Consider the following 23,698-nt stretch of genomic DNA (forward strand, 5'->3'; position numbering starts at 1 on the left):
AGAGTAAGTGTAAATGATAGCGGCGAGGCCGTTAATCACCACAAGTATTCATGAGAGTACGTTAGAACTGTGAAAACAGCAGTTTGTTTAAGTAGCTTAAAACGATAACTATATGATAATCCATTATTTTAAATTTAATATAAGTTTGAGAAATATAAACATCCTCACTGCCTCTAGGCTGAATATCATTGACCAAGTTACTATTTATCATTTCCAACTCATCAACCTCTTTTGGCGGTGATTTGGATTCGGTTAAGATATTATAAAGTGTTGCTTATAGATTGACCTCTGGAAACATTCATACATATCTAGTTTATTTATTTTTAATCATGCGGTATGTAACTTTTCATGCCAGCTTTAGATACAGATTCATATCTCTTTTTTCATCGAGATGATTTTGATTAATTGTATTCAAGGAAGGGGGGCGGAGTCTACAATATTGTTTTACATTTATACGATGAACGGTGTCATGATGCAAAAATCACAAAGTGCCAGTCATATTGTATACTCTCAGCTATGTGCTTCGCATCCTTTTCAACAAACGATTATCCATCCAGTACTAGAAATTATGCCCTTTTTAGATAGGTGGCTTCATTACATTCCAGAGCATATCAAACAACTCCTAACTCTCAAGTGATTATATGACACTATAAAGGTCTTAAATGTGCTGAAAAGGTAAATGGTCTTTCAGACAACATAAGTAAAACTTGTTGTCCTAATAAACCTTTTTATAGTAGCGTCAAGCAGAAAAACATCCTATATGTTGTAGAAGCTAGAACAAATGCTACTGGTCTGTTTCTAAGCTCAACCACGTCCACGTTGAGTAGTTAAACTCATAACGAATCATGGGCGAGGCAAAGAAACCCTTTTTTTTTTGGGCATATATGGCGCCAGTGCCCAAACAGTTTCGCCCTTGCATAAGTACATACATGTAAGGCTTGTGCTTGGGATGGCTTATACATCCGTATGCTAATCATTTCCTATTCTCAGCTTGATCTACGTGACTACGTCTTCCCGAATCAGTATCTTTGCTCCCTAATAAGGCCCAGTTCATCACGGTTAATAAGTATGTCAGTCAAATCTTTATGCCCTACAAGCCAATGTTCAAAACAAAAAAAAAATCTTTACGCCCAGTGGCGGACCCAAAAAAAATATTTGTCGGGGGCACATAATTAATTATATAGAAAATTAGTATAATAGAAATAATTTATTAATAAATATTGTAAAATTTTAATAATAAAACATAAACAACTATAAATATGAATGATAATATTAATAATGCCAATTTTCTTCAATTCATGCTAATTTTTTTAATGATAAACTATTACTTATTACATAAGTTATTAATTGCAATACATTAGTTTGAAAATATATAGGAAAAATCAATCTTTAATTTACACACACACACATATATATATATATATATACTAATAAGTTAATATCATAAATAAAATTGTTTTTGGTCATCATACTATAAACCACTAAACTTTGAAATAGTAAATAAAATAAATGTATTATTTAAATATTAGTTAGAATTAATCATTTACTAACAATTGATAATGTCTACTATTAAAACAGTTAAATGTGCTTCGAAAAGGACTAAAATCTAAATATACAAACAAGGAAAGAAAATAAATACTAACAAAAAAAAAGAAGAATCTACAATATAATAGGGCAGTTGCATCACTCCTGATGCGACACGTCAGAGATATGTGGGTCTCACTTTTAAAAAGTGTGAAAAAATGTCAAATCTGTGACTCGAACCCGGGTTATTGAGATCTGAACAACAACGTTTATACCACTGAGCTAAAAGATTCTTTGTACATTGATGGCTGAAACAAATATATATTTATGAAGATCATAAACCTTTGCTTTTTCGGTTTTCTCTATGGGACCCACACTTATTTATTTTATCTAATGATTTAATAAATATTTTATAACTCACGTTTTGAAACGTTTTGAAATAGGATTAGTTAAAAAAAAGCCCAATAAACCTCTTTGGTTTGTAAGCGTTTTCTTCAATGGAAGTTTAGGGCTTTCAATTTTTAATCATCGGTTCATGACTCATCTAAGAAACACAGATTGACTCTTTGAGTTTCATGAATCAGTTTTTCTTCTTTAGTCTCTACATCTCCCCATCTTTAATAAATTCATCATCGGTTCTTTTATTTTGCCTGATAAATCATGATTGTGTGGTTTTAATTTTCTTTGGTCATCCTTAGCTTGCACCCTTTGATCTAACCAAGAAGAAGAAGAAGATATTTATCGTTCAGGATGCCATCAAGGACTCAGCTGATTCACACGGGAGACATACTATCTGTTTCCTGATTGTTCAAAAAGAGTTTATGTGATGTAAAACATATTTGTTTCTTTTCATCAATTGCTTTGTTTAATCTTTTTTCCTGCAAATAATGATGGCTTTGACAGTTCATTCACGGGAGCCAAGAAGTAAAAGAAGAAGAAGTCAGTGAGTGTTTGACATTTTCTGTCTTCCTGAGTTTTTTTTTCCATTCATTAAACTTGGATTTTGAAGATTATGTGCCTCACATTCTTTTTAATTTGATGGTTGTTAGGTTGAATGAAGATCATTGAATAAAGAAAATGTCGATGCTCCTGAAGATTTAGAGGGTAATTTATATTTCTTTCTCTGATAATTCTAGCGACATATATTTGAACCTTACAGAGGGTATATTGCAAAACATCCTAATGATGAGGAAGAGGTGGAGGGAATTGATCTGCACCAGCAACGTTACCCGTGGGAGGGAAGTGACATAAATTACTTATACGACGAGGTAAGCATATCATTAGATGGTATGCGGTCCATCTTTGAGAGCTGTCGATTGTAAGTGTCTATCGTTTTGAAGTTGTACGACACTAAGATGTAAAGAATTACTGATCACAATTACCTTAATAGCAGAGTTCTTTTGCACAGCTATTGTCAATGGAATTAACACTGGAAATTGATGGTGCTATATTTCATGTTCCAAATGCTAACGCAAGCTCCAATGTTGATTCTCAGCTTTAACATGCCAAAATCACAATGCAGTGGGTGTTGTAAGGTAATTCAGTAGGCACAAATGTTCAGTTGAAAAAAATTCTAAATTGTATTTATGCATCAAACTTATCATCTGTAACATAATAATATGTTTTTTCAGTGATAGGAACCGTTTGTAAATAAATGTCTCGGATGTATATGACTGCTTAGTTTGGTTCTTTTGATAGTGAAATCACTAAGTTTGCAATGTGTCAGGACAACAAAAGCATCTCAGTTGATGGCTAGCTTTACAATTTCGTTGGTTTCTTTTTCCTATTATGTTGGATGGATTATTTTAGCTAACAAATATCGCAACAGAACGCTGGCAATAACTCTAATAGATTTATATATACATGTAGAATTGGAAGTTTGGTGAGAACATGAACAAGTACTTCTGTCACGCTATTGGACAGTTATACGCCATTTCAAGAGAACTGGTTTCTTATATTTCCCATAACCAGTAATATTTTAACTGTTTTGTCTACTTTGCATTCATACCTCATTCTCCATCTAACTTCTCGGTGCTATTATATAATGATCAAGTTATTTTCTGCACAAATAGGCAAGTGGGGATGAAAAGAATACGAAGCAGATGATGAAAAATGATTCGAGCAAATTAGTGGCAACACAGAGCTAAACGAGATAAAAATATCAATCAATAAAGAATGAAAGAAGAATGAGCAGAGTTAAGTTATTACATAAACCAAAACTAAGACAAATCAAACGACATAACGTGAAAATAAATGTAAACAAGACAAGAGGAGATGGTGAAGATAAAATGCATTGAAAAACTGAATGCTAGATTAGTAAACAAGAGACAAAAATAGATTAAAATACAAAAATCCTGCGCTTTGGCGTGGGTAACGATCCCTAGTAATATTAACAGTAGAAGAAAAAGTATGAAAATGCTACTATAATAACTAAAAAGATATTGTGCAAGTAAATGTGTCAAACAAGTACATCAAAAGAGAAAAATTACATCGTGGAAGGTTTTCGAACTCTGTAGGGGTTAATTTAACCGGGACACCTTTACCGAATGTTCTACCAAAATAATTGTGTCTAAATAACTAATTAGTTATAAAAAATAGTTGAGGCACGTGCCCCGGTATGTAATACTGTAGATCCGCCCCTGTTTACACCCTACACTATCATGTAGTAGTTCTATTTGGGAGAAAAGCTGAACATCATCAAGATTAATGCTATACAAAAAAAAAAGATTTCTCTATTCTTTTTTTAAAAAAAATTAAAGCACACGTTTCTATATTCTTTTTTTTTCTTTCTAAAGCACATGTTTCTGTATTAGTTTATTTGTTACCATTTACGCATAGTTTATAATTTAAGATAATCAAAATAAACCATAAATCTTTTAAAAGTCAAAAATATAGAAAAGGAAAAATATATTAGCATTCTTGTCAAAGTTCAAATTCATTTTTATACCGTTTCTTTTAATATTACTCCTTCTGTTTCACTTTAGTTGTCGTTCTACGTTTATGTACACAAATTAAGAAAAAATTTAATTTTGCATACTTCTAAAAATATAAAAATTATTATCCATACACTTAACCATATTTCAACCAGTAAAAAATAAACTTGATAATATTTGTTAATAAATATTGCATTGAAAATATAAAACAACATTTAAAATTAAACAAAATTTTAACACTAAGATGACAAGTAATATGAAACAGAGGAAATATAGCGGTAGAACAACAAATTCTCAACTGTTATTAAGATTTTTTTAAAAAATATTTGTAACTATTTTTACGATTAGCTGATGTCGTAAATGATTTATAGTACTAGTATTATGGCATTGAATTCAACACAAGAAGAAGAGAAATAAACCAATTAATAAGAGACACTTTTATTTAAGTTTCGTTTGAAAAGAAGAAAAAAACAAGAGAAGAAGACGCGAGCTACACGTCAAAACCTAACGAGAGAGCATTTAATTAGACAGCAGAGATGTACTAGATTCGCAACAACATAAATACATACTTAAAAGACGTCGTTAAATGTCAAAAAAATACGTCATTAATTATTTTTTTTGTTCAACCGTCATTAAATTTTTAAAATGAGCTTTATTATGGTGGGGTGCAGCGTATATTAATTTCCTTTTTAGTTAAATTCTTATCTACAAAATACACGTTTTTATTATTAACATATACACCCAACTACCATAAAATATAATAATTATTTTTTTATAAATTCAAACCATGTATTAACATTACAGAAGTAGACTTCAGATTTTATCAAAATTAAAAAAACGGAAATCTACATATTTACAAATATAATTAAAGTGGATAATGACACTTCTAACATAATGATGACCACACAAAATATAAAATAAAATGAAAAAAGCAATAAATCCAAGAAAAAAAAGGAAACTCCGAAAACGAGACAGCATCGGCATAAATAGCCCCACGTCTCTCTCTCTGCTCTCTCTCTCTCTCTCTCTCTCTCTCTCTCTCTCTCTCTCTCTCTCTCTCTCCTTGTTCAAAGTCAATTCAACAGGTATATTACCTTTTCTTTTTTTTTAACTTTACTTTTTCTCTCGGGGGGCCTCCCCGTTTGTTCTCGCACGTACGCTCCTTGGGATTCTCCTTCTCAATTCCATCGATTTGTCTCTGTTTCGATTTCCTCTGTTTTAGATCTGTAATGGGTTTTGCTTTTTGTGATGTTTTAAAACCCTAAATTCTCGTTATAGTATTGAGATCGAGAGAGAGAAAGAGGATATGTCGTCTCTCAGCAGAGAACTCGTCTTCTTGATTCTCCAGTTTCTCGACGAGGAGAAGTTCAAAGACACTGTTCACAGGTCAAATTCAAAACCCAAAGGCTCATACTTTTTTTTTGAATTGTTTGCTTGTCGGAATTAGTGTAATGTTGTCGGGAGTATTAAAGCTTTGAACTTTTTTGGTTGTTTAGTGTGCTGAGAGTCTTTGTTGTATCTCTTAGGTTGGAGAAGGAGTCTGGCTTTTTCTTCAACATGAGGTACTTTGAAGACTGTATAACCGCTGGTGAATGGGACGATGTGGAGAAGTACCTTTCTGGATTCACTAAAGCTGATGACAATAGATACTCCATGAAGATCTTTTTCGAGATTCGTAAGCAGAAGTACCTTGAGGCACTTGACAAGTAAGTGTTGTTATTGATTCATTGCCTTGAAGGGAGATGAGTATCCATAATTAATTTATTTATTTTTTCTTTTTCTTTCACAGGAAAGATCATGCCAAGGCAGTTGAAATCCTTGCTAAGGAGTTAAAAGTCTTCTCCACATTCAATGAAGAGCTTTTCAAGGAGATCACCATGCTTTTAACCTTAACTAACTTCAGGTAAAAAAACTCAACTTTTGTATTATAATCTCAAATAAACATGTTTTATTAAGAATCCATTTATCTTGTAATGTTTAAAGGGAAAATGAGCAGCTCTCCAAGTATGGGGATACTAAGTCTGCAAGAGGTATTATGCTTGGGGAACTCAAGAAACTGATTGAGGCAAATCCTCTCTTCCGGGACAAACTCCAGTTTCCAACTTTGAAGAATTCAAGATTGAGAACCTTGATTAATCAAAGGTAGTGCAAGCTTTGTATTTTTGCTGTCTCTTTGGTGGGACAACTAACTGAATGTGCTTCTCTGCTAAAATTGTAGTTTGAACTGGCAGCATCAGCTTTGCAAGAATCCAAGGCCTAACCCGGATATAAAAACACTCTTTGTTGATCATTCTTGTGGGCACCCTAATGGTTCTCATGTTCCTTCCCCTGTAACTAATCATCTGATGGGCTCAGTCTCTAAAGTTGGAGGCTTCCCACCACTAGGTGCTCATGGTGTAAGTGTTATTAGATAATGCCGCTTGTATTGGATTATGTATTACTAGCACGTGAATTTAACGCATATCTATTGGTTCAGCCATTTCAGCCAACACCAGCTCCTCTTACAACATCTCTTGCAGGATGGATGCCTAATCCATCTGTATCACACCCTGCTGTTTCTGCTGGGCCTATTGGCCTAGGTGCCCCCAACAGTGCTGGTAATTTTTTTCATAACTAATTTTATCTTCTTATCTATCAGTCTTGGAGATATATTCTGTTTGCCAATTAGATACCTCATCATAATCTGTATTCATGATTTCCTCCTGACAGTGTCTATGCTAAAGCGTCCCAGGACTCCTCCAACTAATAGCCTATCAATGGATTATCAAACAGCAGATTCTGAAAGTGTATTGAAGAGACCCAGACCCTTTGGGATATCAGAAGGGGTAATAAAGACTGCGTATTCGCTTTTTTTGGCTTAATTTCTCATCCCTAATATCTTTGAAGCTCACAGTTTTTTATACATTTTCAGGTTAATAATCATCCAGTCAATGTCTTGCCAGTCACATATCCTGGGCAAAACCATGCTCATGCAGCCTATTCTACTGATGACTTACCCAAAACTGTTAGCAGGGTTTTGAGTCAGGGTTCTGCTATCAAGAGCATGGATTTTCATCCAGTACAACAAACGATGCTTCTTGGTTAGTTTTCTCAACCAAAGCATGCATCAGTCCTATGAGTTATGGTGGTTTATAATCTGACAGCATGTATATATGTATACATTTTATCTCCCTTTTAATGGTGGATTTGCATTGGTTTCATAGTTGGCACCAATCTTGGTGATATTGCAATATGGGAGGTGGGTAGCAGGGATAAGCTTGCTTCTAGAAGCTTTAAGGTTTGGGATCTAGCTACCTGCACTGGGAATCTTCAGGTATGGTTCATCTTTTATTGATATATTGTTACAGTTAGAACATAAATCGAGTGGGAAATTTTTTTTATAAGTACAAAACTCGGTGGATTAGTAAGGAACAGATCAAGGTTAATAACTAGTTATCTGAAAGAACTCTTTAAATTTTTCACTATGGCCATATACTATATATCACGGACATCTTCTCTTTTTACTGACCTGTTGTTTGGTCTATATATTAGGCTTCACTTGCTAGTGAGTATACTGCAGCAGTTAACCGAGTCATCTGGAGCCCTGATGGAGGTCTTCTGGGTAAGCCATTCTATGATCTTGTGGTCGTATTGTGGAGTCAATTGTTTTCTCCCTTCTGGGTTTTTTGGGCTGGTTATCGCATAGATTTAGAGTACATCTAGCGCTTAGCAATGTATACTTCCTATTTCAGGTGTCGCATATTCTAAGCATATTGTGCATATTTATTCATATCATGGTGGCGATGATTTGCGGAATCATCTAGAGGTTTGTCTCTTACTCACGACTTTATATTGTATATGAGTTTACACCATCTTCTGTATCTTATCCTAGTCAGTTACCATTCCGCTTATGTTTATTTTTATCTCTGAAGAGCATTCTTAGACCTTTGGTGTTTGTTTTTTTTGTTTGTTTACCGTTATAGATTGATGCTCATGCTGGTAATGTCAACGATCTTGCCTTCTCCCAACCAAACCAGGAATTGTGTGTTGTGACTTGTGGAGAAGACAAGACAATCAAGGTTTGAATCTTGGAATGTGTTTTCAGAGCTGGATATAATGGCCTAATGAGAGCATCCTAGCTTATATAAGTACTTGTTATACAGGTCTGGAGCGCTGTTACTGGAAATAAATTGCACACATTCGAAGGCCATGAGGCACCTGTTTATTCCGTGTGCCCACACCAGAAAGAAAATATTCAGGTAGCGTAAATATGCTTAAAGTGTCTCTTTTTCTTTATTCTAGGGCCCTTGACATTGTTATGATAGAAACTTTTTATTTTTGTCAGTTCATATTCTCAACTGCTGTTGATGGAAGGATAAAGGCTTGGTTATATGACAACATGGGTTCTAGAGTGGATTATGACGCCCCTGGTCGATCTTGCACGGCAATGGCCTATTCTGCTGACGGAACTAGGTAAATAAATCTCTGCTATTCTCGTTATGCTAAGCTAAACTAAATCCATCCTTTTGCTCATGTCTCTTTTATCTTGTCGTGTGTTGTAGATTATTCTCTTGTGGTACTAGTAAGGAGGGTGAATCATTCATTGTTGAATGGAATGAAAGCGAAGGAGCTGTGAAGCGTACTTACCTCGGATTAGGGAAACGGTCTGCGGGGGTTGTTCAGTTCGATACCTTGAAGAACAAATTTTTGGTAGCTGGTGATGAGTTCCATGTCAAATTTTGGGATATGGATAGTGTTGAGCTCTTGACTACAACAAATGCAGACGGGGGATTGCCGGTAATGTAGTCTATTTGATATTTTAAAGGAATGGTTGCTTACTTAATATTTTTTGCAGTCTTCCCCTTGCTTAAGGATCAATAAAGAAGGAACTCTCCTGGCTGTCTCAACTACTGAGAATGGAATCAAGATACTAGCGAATGCTGAAGGTTCGAGGATTTTGCACTCCATGGCAAACCGTGGCCTTGAAAGCTCTAGACCTCCTCCTGGCTCAGTTTCAAAGGTAGAAAGCCTATCATCACATCTTTTATATATTCTGCTATTGCAGAAAATAAACTGAAAATGCATATGATTTTGGTTCATAGGGTCCTATTGTTGGCACATTTGGGACTCCAAGTTCAAGCACGGGAATGAGTCTCTCAATGGCTGAGAGAAGTGGTCCAGGGGCTGCTGGTACTGTAATGGTAATCAGTGGAGACAGTTGACCATTCAAAATGTCCACTTCGTTTCTCTAGTGAAGTTGGCAGAGATCAAAGTGTTAATTGTTACTTATTTACTTCACAATCTTTTGGTTTTTAGAATGGCGATACTCGAAGTCTGTCAGATGTCAAACCACGAATCCCTGATGAGGCAGAGAGATCAAAGGTTTGGAAGCTGGCAGAGATTAGTGAACGTTCGCAGCTTCGTACTCTGCGGCTACCTGACACTCTGCTACCAGGAAGAGTAAGTGTCCAATCTTATCTCAAACACATTGCCTTTATTTTCATTGCACTCTACTCTCTCCTGCAATCTTTGTCGTGATGTCATCTTGTTTCTCGATACAGATTGTCAAGTTAATATATACAAATTCTGGAGGTGCCATATTGGCATTAGCGGAAAACGCTCTACACAAGCTATGGAAATGGCAGAAGAGTGAGCGGAATCTTTCGGGAAAGGTACATCATATCCCTTGTGATACAGCATCTAGTGGTGATTTTTGACACTCATTATTGTAGCTGCTTGTATGGTTTTTGCGTGTTTAGGCAAACAGCAATGTCCCACCACAGCTTTGGCAGCCACCTAATGGAGTGCTAATGACAAATGACACACGTGAGGGAAACAAAGAAGACGTAGTTCCGTGCTTTGCCCTCTCAAAGAATGACTCTTATGTCATGTCAGCCTCTGGAGGAAAAATTTCCTTGTTCAACATGATGACTTTTAAGGTCCCTCTCCGTTTCTAAGTTACGTCTCTTACAAGCTTCGAATTTACTTACTTATGTCTTTGTTTTAACTGCAGACGATGACTACATTCATGGCGCCTCCACCAGCAGCGACTTCCCTCGCCTTCCATCCTCAAGACAATAACGTTATTGCTATTGGAATGGATGATTCCTCTATTCAAATCTACAATGTTAGAGTGGATGAGGTATCCTGACTTAACTGAAAGTGTTAAGTCTTTTTATTCCTTTTTCATAGAAATAACTTTTGGCTGGTGATGATTCATGTATAGGTTAAAAGTAAATTGAAGGGTCACCAGAAGAGAGTGACTGGTTTAGCATTCTCAAACGTTCTGAATGTACTTGTTTCCTCTGGTGCTGATTCCCAGGTAGCTACACTACCTCTTTATGTTCCCTGCTATGTTCAGATAAAGATCTTTGAGTGATTGGTTTTATGATCTGTTTAGCTTTGTGTATGGGGCATGGATGGATGGGAAAAGCAAGCTAGCAAGCAGATACAAATTCCAAGCGGTCATTCGCCAAATCCACTTGCGCATACACGCGTTCAGTTCCATCAGGATCAGACGCATGTTCTTGTTGTCCATGCCAGCCAGTTGGCGATATATGAGGCTCCTAAATTAGAGAACGTGAAGCAGGTTTGTTGCTACATTGTTCCATAAGCCTTTGCATTTAACTGTTTTCTCAGTGTGTTTCAAGACTTGATCTGTTAATTTCTCTCTTACTTCAGTGGATACCAACGGAGTCAAGTGGTTCAGTGACGGATGCTGTGTACTCATGTGATAGCCAGTACATCTACGCAGCCTTTGATGATGGAAGCGTGAGTATCTTGACGGCAACGACATTGCAACTGAAGTGCCGCATTGGTCCCAGTTCATATTTGCCTTCAAACCCGAGGTCAAGAATCCTCTTTATCTTAATGTTCATCAGAGTTGTGGCATTGACCAACACAACATCAGTTAACATCTCCTCTCTGTTGAACAGCTTGAGATTATATCCAGCAACCATCGCAGCACATCCCTCTGAGCCAAACCAGTTTGCAGTTGGGCTTACTGATGGTGGAGTTCATGTGCTCGAACCACCAGGACCAGAAGGGAAGTGGGGAATGTCTCCACCGCCAGAAAACGGTGCAGGACCTAGCGTCTCCTCAGCACCAGGTTCAGATCAGCAGCCGAGGTGAAGGTCGGATTCAGCAAGCTCAGCACAGCCTACCTAAGTTACTATTATACACTTTGAGTGGAGGAGAGCTCTGCGATTTGTAGGTTATATATTGTCTTACTCATTGGTAGTAGGTGAAAGGTGAAAGCAGTAGCAGTAGTGTCTTCCATTAATTCTAGTGTTTTTACTTTTGAGATTATTCTTATCATCTTAGAGTTTCCTTCCCAACAATCTTTTTATTTCTGTTTCAAGGTTTTGTAGATAAAAATTGATTTAGCAAATTCTTAATCTTCATTTGAGCTTCACTATGTTACTTCTTAACGTTGGTGGCCAAGCCAATGATAGCCTCAAGAAATCCAGTGAGAACTGCCCACCACTGAGTCAATGCCTGGCTGTGGCTGAGAACTCAAACCTTTGATGATTGTTACTACCTACATGATTCATCATCAAGTTCTTTGCTTATTTCATTATAAACTGTAAATGTCGTGTAGAGGACAAAAATGCTTTAAAATAGCCCACAAATAAAAATTCGACAAACGAACAAAAGCTAATATGAGACAGCTTTAAGCATAGGCAGTTTTATTAAGATTGATAATCAGAAACTAAATATTCATTTTTAGCATGTGTAACCATTTGTTTGTTTGTTACTTTCCAAATATAAACAGAAGGAAAGTTCAACAGCTTCGGTTTCAGGTAAACCATGGCACTTAACATATATTTATGAGAGAGGGACACTAACAAACGATCATAACACACAAAAAGAAATAAAACGATGGATGTCAACAAGAACATCGTCAAAACCCTAGCTCGATGGTGCCTTCTCCTACAAGCAATAATGATCTCTTCCAACACCGTGGCTCTCAAGGAACCAGACTACGTGAACATGAACGTAACAATCCGTAACGCAATGACAGGGCTAATCCGACCGGAGATCGTCTACCGATGCCAGTCCAAACGCAAAGACTACGGTTGGCATCGATCTAAAAAACCAGGAATGCAGTTTTCATTCCCAATCATTCTCATTAAAGGTGAAATCAAGATACCTGCTATTCACATCTGCAATGTCCGGTCAGTCCTAGGAACCGCCACACTCGTGATCGAAAACACTTATCTCGATGCAGAGATGTGTCCTAAATCTTCATGTGCTCACGTAGCTACACCTAAGGGGATCGTGTTTAGAGGCCTTGAATGGGATTTCAAAACCGTGTTTCCTAAACTCAAACCAGTTGAGTATCTAGAGTTGCCGTGGACACCTTGGCCTAACAGAACATGAATTTTTTGTTTCTTCTGTACTTAATGTAACTATATACTGTATTTAGAGTTCATAATCAGTATGTCACATACAATTTCTTGCAGAGAGATCTATATATACGTTTTATATAAAAACACCAACAAAAATAAGTAGGGTTAAAAAACCGTTTCGATTCAGGTCATGATCACATAGTTTTAGGATCACTCACTGTTTAGTGCCATTCGTTGTTTGTGAGTTTCTGAATGTAGCTTAACATCGGTAGCTAATCCAATGGCTTGGAGGAAACTAACGACGTACCAATTCATATCAAGTTGCAACCATTCAAGGCCATGTTTCTCTGAAAACTCAAAAGCATGGTGATTGTTGTGCCATCCTTCTCCAAATGCTAGAGCTGGTACCCACCTAAGGCATCATAATTCAGATTAGAGTTATATATATAAAGATGGGTGAATAAGGATTTGATGGTATCAGTTCTTCTTCGACAAATCTCCAGTGTTCCATGCTTGTCTTCCCCATACATGACAAGCTGATTTCACTAGCCACATTATATGATATATACCCATACTATTCCTACACCCGACAAAACAAAACCATATTAGAGATGTAAGGGATGAGAAACAACGGTCGAGAATTTGCTAGAAAACGGAAAAAAATTTACTATTTGATATTTTTGCTGCTATCAAATCAAATTCTTTTGTGATATGTTAGCATTTATGGCCAGAAGAAAAAAAAATCTGTTTACATTTAAATGTGAAATTAGATCTCGATCCGCGCAACCGCGCAGGTTTTTGTTTTCAATTATTTTTATATAAATATTTTGTTTTCAATTCTAAATTGATATATATTATAATATATGTGTCTATCAATTTTTAAAACATAGTAAGTTTACGGTATATTTATTCAATGAATAGATTGTTTTAAATTTTCACATGTATTTGTATCTTTATATATATATATATATATATATATTTGGATTATTATTTCATTATTAAAATCGTAACTATATATATAAACTATAAAGATTAGTAAAATATTGTTTTATTGTCATATTCAAAGATATTGTAACATTTCACGAATTTAGAAAGTTTTTAAAAAAATAAAATTTTCGCTTCATAGATAAATCACTACAAGAAAACAGCGATATTCTGACGGACATTCCGACGGAAAATGAAATCCTCGGAATATCCCGAGGAATTTCCTCGGAATATACCGACGGAATTCCGAGGAAATATCAATCCGTCGGAATATTCCGAGGAAATTCCGAGGAAAAATGGGTTCCTCGGAAAAAACCGATGAATTCCGAGGAAATATTATAGCCGTTGGAGAGCCGTTGGGGGATTTTACAAAATTCCGAGGAAATTCCGACGAACTAGCCTTTTCCGTCGGAATTCAGTCGGAATTTCCTCGGTCTGTCGGCAGGATTTAAACTATAAATACAAGCACTCCTCTTCCTCTTCATTCACTCCATATCTTCATCCTCCCTCTTGCTCTATTTACACACGAATTTGATTCATAAAAAATATGTCTTCTTCAAATTATTTTCGTTCTTGGATCGATCGACCTCATTTGGATCCGAACACGAGATTGCTTACGGAAGAATACCAACGAGGTATAACCGAATTCATGGGGTTAGTTCACCGACAACCGGAAGAAAAAAATAGGTATGTTAAGATGTCCTTGCTCTAATTGTAAAAATAGAAAGGTTATTAAAGAGTGGGATGTTTGGACTCATCTATATTTGAGTGGGTTTACACGAAGTTACAAAATTTGGTATCATCATGGGGAAACTGATTATGAACATGGTAGTACTAGCGAACATCAGCCAGCGGTTAGATTAGAAGAACCAATTAGAACGGATGTAGATTATGGTGTAGGTACTGAGCAGATGGTAAATGATCATTTTAGAGGGGAAGATTTACCCAATGCAGAAGCTAGGAGATTTTATGATATGTTGGATGCTGGAAAGCAACCATTGTACGAAGGTTGCAGAGATGGTCATTCAGCTTTATCATCTGCTACAAGATTGATGGGCATTAAAACAGATTATAATTTGGCTGAAGACTGTGTGGATGCGATTGCTGATTTTGTAAAAGGTATTCTACCCGAGGATAATGTAGCTCCTGGTTCATACTACGAGGTTCAGAAACTCGTAGCTGGTCTTGGTTTATCGTATCAGGTAATAGATGTATGCAGTGACAACTGCATGATTTATTGGAGGGCGGATGAACAGCGGGTTACATACAAATTTTGTGGAAAGCCTCGTTATAAAGATACGAGTGGAAGAGTTCCAGTGCCATATAAAAGGATGTGGTATTTACCTTTGACGGAAAGGTTGCATAGGTTGTATCTGTCTGAACGCACAGCGCAACCAATGAGATGGCATGCGGAGCACTCAACAGATGGTGAGATCAGACATCCTTCAGATGCAAAAGCGTGGAAGCATTTCCAATCAAAGTATCCCGACTTTGCGTATGAGAGAAGAAATGTCTACCTTGGATTATGTACTGATGGTTTCAGTCCGTTTGGCAAGAGTGGAAGACAGTATTCTTTATGGCCCGTCATTCTTACACCATACAACCTACCCCCCAAACTTGTGCTTGCGACGAGAGTTTTTGTTTCTCTCGATTCTCGAAGCGTTTTTGGATATATATACATCGATCGATCCGTTTATAAAAAAAATTGACGTATTGAAACCCCAAACACTAGTTTCTCGGAATTTCCTCGGAATATTCCGAGGAAATTCCGAGGAATAAGAGGGTTTCCTCGGAGTTCCCTCGGAATAATCCGAGGAAATTCCGAGGAAATAGGGTTTTTAAACCGAAAACAACGTTTTGCGGTTTGAATAACACCTATATAACCCTTATTAAGTGTCTTACGTTCATTATGAAGTCAAATATTTGTTCCTTACCGTATAATTAACACTTTTCCGATTGTATGAACGAAATCCCACAACATAAGAGAAACACTTATACCTTTTAATGAACGGTAAAGGGAATACTTTCAATTAGTTTTGAAATTTGTTATTTCATGGTTTATGCTCATCTATACAAAGAATCCTCAATGGTATGCATTACAATTGTATAAGAAATGAAATACGGCAAAAAAAATTGATGTTTTGAAACCCCAAACACTAGTTCCTCGGTATTTCCTCGGAATATTTTCATTTTACCGGGCAAATATTTCGCGAAATTGAAATTAGAATTCCGACGGAATTCCGACGGATATTATCCGTCAGACCCTAGGTTTTATAACCACGAGCCGCTTCTTCTTCCCCATTTCTCTCTTCTTCCTCTGCGCGACTCCTCTCTCCTTTCCGGCGATTTCCCTCTGAAATCCGACGATATCTCCGGCGATCTCCCCCTTCTCTTACACAAATCATGTAAGGACCCTATCCCACTCTCTTAGGTTCTATATGTTAGGTTTTTGTGTAGTTTTGATAGATTTTTGTTAGGGTGATTGGTTAGGATTGTGTTTTGGTTGTATAATAGGTTTAGAATTATGATTTGGTTGAATAATTTGTTTTGTTGAATTGATTTAGAATTTTTTTATTTTTTATTTTATTTTTTTTTTGTATTTATAAAATCGATTTTTGTATACAAAATCGATTTTTGTATTTTACAAATCGATTTTTCTATATAAATTCGATTTTTTGGATTTTACAAAAAAACATTTTGTATATAAATTCGATTTTTTGGATTTTACAAAACATTTTAAATATCTACAAAACTTTTTTGTGATTAAAAACTATTATTTGGGATTTAAAAATATTTTTAATATATATATATATTATTAAAACTATTTTTTTGTAATTATTAAACTATTTTTATTTATTAAAACTATTTTTTGTTTTATTAGAACTATTTTTATATATTTATTAAATATTTTTAATATATATAAATCTTTTTTTGTGATTAAATTATTTGGGATTTTTAAAAAAAAAATTAATTTATATATTTCTCTATTTATTAAATATATTTTTTTAATTTACAGGTCTCATGATGATCAGACCCGGCCTCGACAGCGTCGTGGTCGTGGTGGTACGGGGAGCCAGTCTCGGGATTCCAGCCATTTTCAGGATTCTCCTTCGCCCCACAACTCCAACCATACATCTCCCTCTGCTGCACCCGCTCCTGCTCCTCTCGCTCCCGCTGCTTCATCCGCTCCTGTTCCTCCGGGTCCTCCGGGAGTGATGCGTGTTGCGGAGTTGGTTCAACAGCCCGGTCGTGACCATCTTCCGTATCTCACTCCGTATCCACATGGACGGGGTCAAACATGGTAATTAAACAAATTTTTTTCTTTAAATTTGGATTCATTATTAACCGTTTATTCTTTTTATTAGGTTCAACCGATCCGGGAACGGGATCAGCGCATGGATCAACCGTATGATGTACTCGGCCCTCGACAGTGGACATCCGACTTTCACTCACTTCCCTACCGACAAGCAGGTTCTGTGGTTTCGTCAGTTTGCGGTAAGTATTCTAATTTTTTACTTATATTTTTAATCTTTAATATAAATTTTCTACTAATTGTTTTTTTTTTTCAGCAAGAGTTCAACTGGAATTCCGATGAGACGCTCTTTATCTATCACCACTTTGTCCATAAAGTTATGGACAACTATAGGAAGCAGATCCACGAGTGGAAGAAGAAGTGGGAAATCAATAAGGTTCGATTTAATTTATTAAACTATTTTTTAATTTATTAAACTATTTTTTAATTTATTAAACTATTTTCTTTTTTTTTTTTATTAAAAGGTCCCAAATTCGATGAACGACACGGTCTGGAAGGAGTTGTGTGCGCATTGGGATAAGGAAGAGACGAAAGAAACTTCTTCCACCAACTCCACCAACCGCAGAAGCGACCGTAAAGGGAAGGGCATCTACAAGCATAACTTGGGTGCTCAATCTATTGCCACTCTGGGAGATCGCATGGTAAGTTCAACCGCTTTTTCTTCAATTATTTGAGTTTCAGAATTTTAATTTATTGTGCATTTCTTCTAATTTCTAATGTTTCTTTAATTTATGTTTTTTTTCAAGGCGGAAGAAAATGATGGCGAGCCGGTTGATGATCTCGCCCTAATGAGGAGAGCGTATACCAACAAGAAGACCGGCCAGATTGATGACGGTCTTGTGAGGGACGTGGTCGACCTGGTCCAAACTCAGGTGGTAGACGAAGTGTCTCAGCTTCAAACCGAGGATGACGCTTCGACGGCTTCGACCAACTTGTCCCGGTTTCGAATCAACGAAATCGTTGAATCCGTAAGTTCTTTTTTTTTTAAAGTTCAATTCATTTATTTCTTGGTTTAAATTTGTAAATTTGGCTATTTTCTATTCAGTCGGTTCCAAAGAAGAAGGGACGTTTGGTCGGTTTGGGTCGTCGCACCAGGTCGGTTCCTCCTTCTTCTGCACCACCGCCCTTTGTTGATCCAGAAGTACTTATGGCTCAGTTGAAGGACAAAGATGATTGTATATCTTTGTTGGAGACCCAGATGGCGGCTCAACAGGCGGGCTATGAGGCACAGAGGAGGCTGAACCAGAAAATGATGGAGATGATGCAGAGGATGTACCCGAACGAGGGGTTCCCGGACGTGCCAGACCCGTAGTTTTTTTTTTTTCCAAAAACTCGGATGTTTTATTTTTATTTGTGAAACTTTGAATATTAATTAATATGATTTCAATTTTAATTTTAATTTCATATTTTCGAATTTAAATTTCAGAAATTTTATTTTTTTAAAAAAATTAATATTTTTTACATTCCGAGAAAATTAATTATATTTTTTACTCGATCGATCGATGCGTTTTTGGACATAAATCCATCGATCGATCTGTTTACAAAAAAACGTTCGGAATATACCGAGGGACATGTTCCTCGGAATATTCCGAGGAATATGTCCGTCGGTATATTCCTATCGATCGATGTATATATGTCCAAAAACGCATCGATCGATGAACGTCCGAGGAAATATCCCGACGAAGTTCTCCCTCGGTATATTCTGAGGACATTTCCGACAAACTAGTGATCCTCGGAATTTCCTCGGAAGTTTGTTTCCTCGGAATTCCGTCGGAAAATTCCGAGGGATTTCCGAGGAAAGAAGAAATTCCGAGGAATTATTTCCGACGACTTGTTTCGTCGGTATGTCGTCGGAAAAACGATATTCCGACGAAATTCCGACGATTTTTTCCCTCAGAATCCTTGCTGTTTTCTTGTAGTGAATAATTAAACATTTAGTTTTTGTTTAATTTTTTAAATAAAATATATAGTTTAAAATTTGTTTTCATTGGTTTAAGGTAATAAAGATTAATCATTGTTAGATAATATGATTTTATTTATTTAAAAAAAATATTTATAATTTTAAAAGTTAACATCGACAAATATTTAAATATTTAACATATGGAGGTATAGTATTACAACATTAAATTATATTTATTTAAATTCATGCCAGCTTGCTTAAGTTGGGGTTCAAAACTGATCAGCTGCTAAGCAAACAACTTAGGCTCTATGGATCGTGTGGTTCTGTTGAGGATGCAAGGAGGTTGTTTTATGATATATACAATTCCAAACTTGCTGGAGTAGCAGTTTGGAATTCCATTAGCTATCAATGGTGGTGGGAATGAAGCAATCACCAACATGCCTCGGGGATTGAGCAAAACACATGCCACCTACTGGAACACCATGCTCGGTTGTTCACATATTGGTGAGACAGGCTACGCCCACTATTTGTTGGGAAGGGCGTTTAAATGCTCTGGTATTGAGCCGAGCATGGAGTTGTTGGGTGCTTACGTCAGACGGTTTAGCCAGGCACTACCAGGGTGAGAAAGCAGTAAGAACATTGAAGGGTATGAGGTACAAGCCAAATCAGGGGATGGTGGTGATTATATTGTCCAAGTACGAGCTGAAAGCTGATCCTTCTACATTTGCTAAAGATTTTTGTTCAGTATCTTGAGGAGCAAGAAGTGAGCTTCTACATTTGAAAAGCGCTGTATAATAAACTTGCGTCTGAAGCAGGAGTTGTTTGGAAGTCGAACGTGAAGATTCAGAGGAGGAAGAGTACTAGGGGTTGTTCCAACATCACCACAACAGCATCCAACTTATGAAGAGGAGAGGTGAGGCTCTTCACCCAACACTCTGGAGCTTTTTAGTTTCTTTTTTTTTCAGATTCTTGAAACTTTCTTCTTTTACCAGCACATTTAAAAACCGAGTCTTGACGTTGAGGTGAACGTCTAGTTTGTGTTTGAGAACCTCTAAAGCTTTCTATGCGTCAGGTCCCCATTTGAAGATTTTGGGTGTCTTTATAAATGTGAAACCTTTTCTCTTGAAACCTTAAACGTTCAGTCTCGAAAGTGATATAATGTGCAGGGTTTTACCAGTTTGTTTGAATCTCTGAGAGAGGTGAGATAACCGTGCTGAAGCAATATTAAAAATAAAGCTTCTTAAGGAAGAACTCACACTTATTGAACTCAGAGTTTTACAGGAACTAAACATTAGAATAAGGATTATTAGAACATGTACTATGTTTGAGTTCTAGCTTCATCATGCATATCTTCCACAGGGCACCAGCGCAAAACCAGAGATATAAAAGGACCAGCATTCAGCTCGAGAAGGGGGTCAGCACCCAGTGGTAGTAGAGACCAATACATTGTTCTCCCTAAGACGTTTCTGGAAATGAGCAAGACGGTTCTGCAGTTGGAGTGTACCTGCAGCCTTCTGAGAGAGAATAGTGTTCAGTCTTGAAATGTAACTATCTAGATGGTTTCCAGGCTGGTCTGCTTCAACCAGCAGATTCATCTCCTGCACATGTGATTCCAAAAAGATATTATAGAGGCATTAAAAGGTAGAATCGAAACAAGAGGCTTGCAACACGATAAAATTCATACCTCTTTCACGATGTTCATGGCATCCTCAACTTGTTTATGGTGAGCATTCACAAGTTCTTCTTCCTGTAAAAATGGTTCTTACGTCAAGGCTGATAAAAAAAAAAACAGAAGATTCCTTTAGTTAGCTGTAGGTTACCTGCAGAAGTGCATTTAGATTGTCATCAGAGTTTGACTTCTTCATATCAGGCCTTGGCATGTCTCTTGACTTCATTGGAATATTAGGTTTCTGGATTCTCTCCGGAGCATAGGATACCTCTGGCTTCACGTTTTTCTTCCACGTTTGCTTCTCTTGCTCGTAATCCGATGCATCAAAGTCATCGTTCTCTTCATTCCACATCTCATTCATAGTTGGATGGAGGAGTAGGAAGTGAGGTAGATAAAGGAACTTTCGTGGACTCCCATAGGTTCAAGGGTGAAGAAGACACATCTTTCTTAGAGCCGTTTCCCTTCGAGAGACTCTTAACCCTACAGTTCCTCACAGTTAATGGGATGAACGCACATATGACAACAAAAAAGAAAGAAAGAAAGAAAGAAAGATACAAGTAAAACCAAACCTGTCAGCGTATCTTAAGGTGTTAAGAGTGTGCTCACACGATCCAGAGCTTGGAGATATGCAAGATATCATCACAGTACGAGAGTTCCCCATGAAAGAGTCCTCTAAAAGGGATGTGACCTTGATCATTATCCAAAGCTCTAATACACTCTTTTAACGCCAGCAAGCTCTTGTTGATCTCTGCTCCTTCCAATCTCGTCTGCTTGTCATTGTCCGTTGTGTCTGCACCTCGTTCACTTCCAGCAAGATCGATGAAAGAGAGCTTGCCAACGAGGCGAGGGGGCTTTGACTGATTCCCCTCAGCATGCGAGCGAGAGGATTCTTCGTTTGCGCCGGTGGTTCCAGTACTTCTCGTCGCGCTTCCTCTCTCGATAAGCTCCACGATGGCATCAGTGTCGGAGACTCTGTACTCTTGCAAACCGACGATGCACACTTGGTGCTTACCGTCTTCTCTCATGCACAGCTTCCTATAAAAGGTTAAGATAGTTTTGTCTTTCAGATGCATAAAATGGGTATAATAGTCAAAGATGAAATAACAACTTACTTCCTCTCGCTGAGGAGATCATAAAGCTTTCCTCCGTAGATTTCAAAGAAGCTGACGAACAACTGAAACCCTTTGGTTTCTGTATGTGTGGTGCATCAACCTTAGGATATCCCTTGAAGCCTTAAGAGGCAAAGGCGGCTTCTTGCCACTACCTGAGAGGTCAAACAGAAACCGAAGATGACATAATAAGTTGAGAAAATTAAAGAGAGATGCCAAATACTTTTAATATTGATCTGCTATTAGCTTGTCAGTTTTTCTGGAAAGTGATGTATGATTCATTTGGAGACTGTTTACCTGTCTGCCCATATGCAAAGCAAGTGGCTTCGATGCGCTGGAAAATTAAAGGAACAACAGGCTCTACTGTCTCGCGATAACAAGGCTCCCTCTAGAGTAAACATTGATCTTGTGTACTTCCAAACAGCAGTTGATACTTCCTCATCTAGCACAGCATTAAACACAAATTCATGCTTTTCAACATAGGCTGTCAAGTCAACCTGCGATTATATATAGTCATCGATCAGTCTTGGTGTCTTGCTACAGAGAAGTCTAAGAGAATTGAGACTGCACAAAATCCAAACCATCTGTGTGTCAATAATGTCTTCCTCGTTTTTCACCGACTCCTTTTTGTTAAGTGGTCTCTTACGCACCTGTTGAAGAAATGATTAGCATACACGATGCAAAAGGCTGGGGAAATCACTTAATTTCAAGTGTTAATTCAAGTGATTCGCTACAGGGACAGAAGTGAATAGGAAGGCAACGTACAACAACTTTGATTTTTGCAACAGCATTCATCTTTTCCTTCTCAGCTGCCAAGTTATCAGCCAACGCACGGCTACGGTTAGGCTGCTGCTTGTTGTAAGCCTCAAAGTCATCAAAGCTTTGGCTTTGACTGGGATTGAACATTGACGGTCCATCTAATTGGGTAGAGACTGGAATCTGCTGACAAATATAACAAGTTAGAAGACTAGGGCAAACGCAATGAAGTTCACACATTCATCTTATCTTCAACAGAGAATCAAATAACTAGACGGTGTGAGATGATTCTGTAACAGATTTTGACTTATGGATACCAAATTTAAACTTGTTTTGCTAAAAATAGTTTGATCAAGTAAGAGAGTTATGCAATGAGTCCACTCTTTCATGAAGGAATAAATTTTATGGATGCAACACCTAAACACACCAGCATTTAATCATAAAACACCTACCTCAGTATCAAAAGAATGCAGATCCAAGAGGCCGGGACTAAACTCAGATTCACCGTTGTTCCTTCGTTGGCTCGATGGACGAGAACCGTATTGAGGAGTAGTTGGTTCTCCAAAGAAGTCGTTTCTCTGAGCATTCTGGTATCCTCTTACTCCTTGTCCACCACCATAGTATCCATAATCCTGTGTGTAGAAGTCACTCACACCATTAAATTCAAAACTTGCTCAACATTAAACAACTTTGCCTAGAGCAATCAAAAACCACCAGATCGAGAATTTGCATCTAAAGGATCAAGAAGCCTCGTGGGCTAATAGATCTTCTTAGGAAACGATAGAAAATTCAAAGCTTTACATTGGGGGATGGCTGAAAGTGAGGGAGACCAGTGGATTGGAGCCATCTGCCATTGGAGGAAGACATGTCGAGAGGGTTATCGGAGAGCTGTCTCTGGTCTTCGAACTCCAGTGGTAAAGACAGTGAACTTATCTTTTAAGCAAGACTAGACCTTGACCAGTGTGGTGTTTATGTAAGGATTTATGTATATCATATATTTTGTTACGTATCGTGTTATATATATTTATTTAATGTGAGTTGGAACTAGGGCTGTTCAATATGACAAAACTTAACCGTACCAAACCGAAATAGATAATATGATTTTGATTTGGTATATACTATACAAACCGAATGGATATGATTTTTAAAAAACCGTAAGATTTGGATATGGTTCGGTATA

General features: G+C 37.1%; 2 protein-coding genes and 1 pseudogene across 2 annotated transcripts; 2 read left to right on the forward strand and 1 right to left on the reverse strand.

Annotated features, from left to right (window-relative positions):
* Positions 1-5,475: 5,475 nt before the first annotated feature.
* On the forward strand, positions 5,476-11,853 carry LOC106387486 (topless-related protein 4). Its single transcript, XM_013827349.2, has 26 exons — positions 5,476-5,542; positions 5,736-5,843; positions 5,984-6,163; positions 6,247-6,360; positions 6,441-6,599; positions 6,676-6,853; positions 6,934-7,054; positions 7,167-7,282; positions 7,369-7,537; positions 7,661-7,770; positions 7,989-8,058; positions 8,189-8,262; positions 8,420-8,515; positions 8,600-8,695; positions 8,782-8,909; positions 8,999-9,233; positions 9,292-9,456; positions 9,539-9,637; positions 9,753-9,896; positions 9,998-10,108; positions 10,196-10,375; positions 10,450-10,578; positions 10,663-10,758; positions 10,837-11,025; positions 11,118-11,284; positions 11,372-11,853. Exons 2-26 carry the CDS (start codon positions 5,764-5,766, stop codon positions 11,565-11,567), a joined length of 3,402 nt encoding a protein of 1,133 aa, XP_013682803.2. The 5' UTR covers positions 5,476-5,542; positions 5,736-5,763; the 3' UTR covers positions 11,568-11,853.
* Positions 11,757-13,608, forward strand: BNAA01G28420D. Its single transcript, XM_048746229.1, has 2 exons — positions 11,757-11,968; positions 12,093-13,608. The coding sequence occupies exon 2, from the start codon at positions 12,318-12,320 to the stop codon at positions 12,816-12,818; it is 501 nt and encodes a 166-aa protein (XP_048602186.1). The 5' UTR covers positions 11,757-11,968; positions 12,093-12,317; the 3' UTR covers positions 12,819-13,608.
* A 6,600-nt stretch (positions 13,609-20,208) lies between these two features.
* LOC106383717 lies at positions 20,209-23,385 on the reverse strand (annotated as a pseudogene).
* Between the last annotated feature and the right edge of the window lie 313 nt (positions 23,386-23,698).

Source organism: Brassica napus, chromosome C1 (assembly GCF_020379485.1).
Source record: "Brassica napus cultivar Da-Ae chromosome C1, Da-Ae, whole genome shotgun sequence".
NCBI classification, from domain to species: Eukaryota; Viridiplantae; Streptophyta; class Magnoliopsida; order Brassicales; family Brassicaceae; genus Brassica; species Brassica napus.

Bases quoted from the DNA above. Each gene is read 5' to 3' on its own strand.
- LOC106387486 (XM_013827349.2), top strand. From the start codon at position 5,764: ATGTCGTCTCTCAGCAGAGAACTCGTCTTCTTGATTCTCCAGTTTCTC. The intron at 7,538-7,660 runs GTTAGTTTTCTC...TTGGTTTCATAG, and splicing joins ACAACAAACGATGCTTCTTG to TTGGCACCAATCTTGGTGAT. The intron at 9,638-9,752 runs GTAATCAGTGGA...TTTGGTTTTTAG, and splicing joins GGGCTGCTGGTACTGTAATG to AATGGCGATACTCGAAGTCT.
- BNAA01G28420D (XM_048746229.1), top strand. From the start codon at position 12,318: ATGGATGTCAACAAGAACATCGTCAAAACCCTAGCTCGATGGTGCCTT.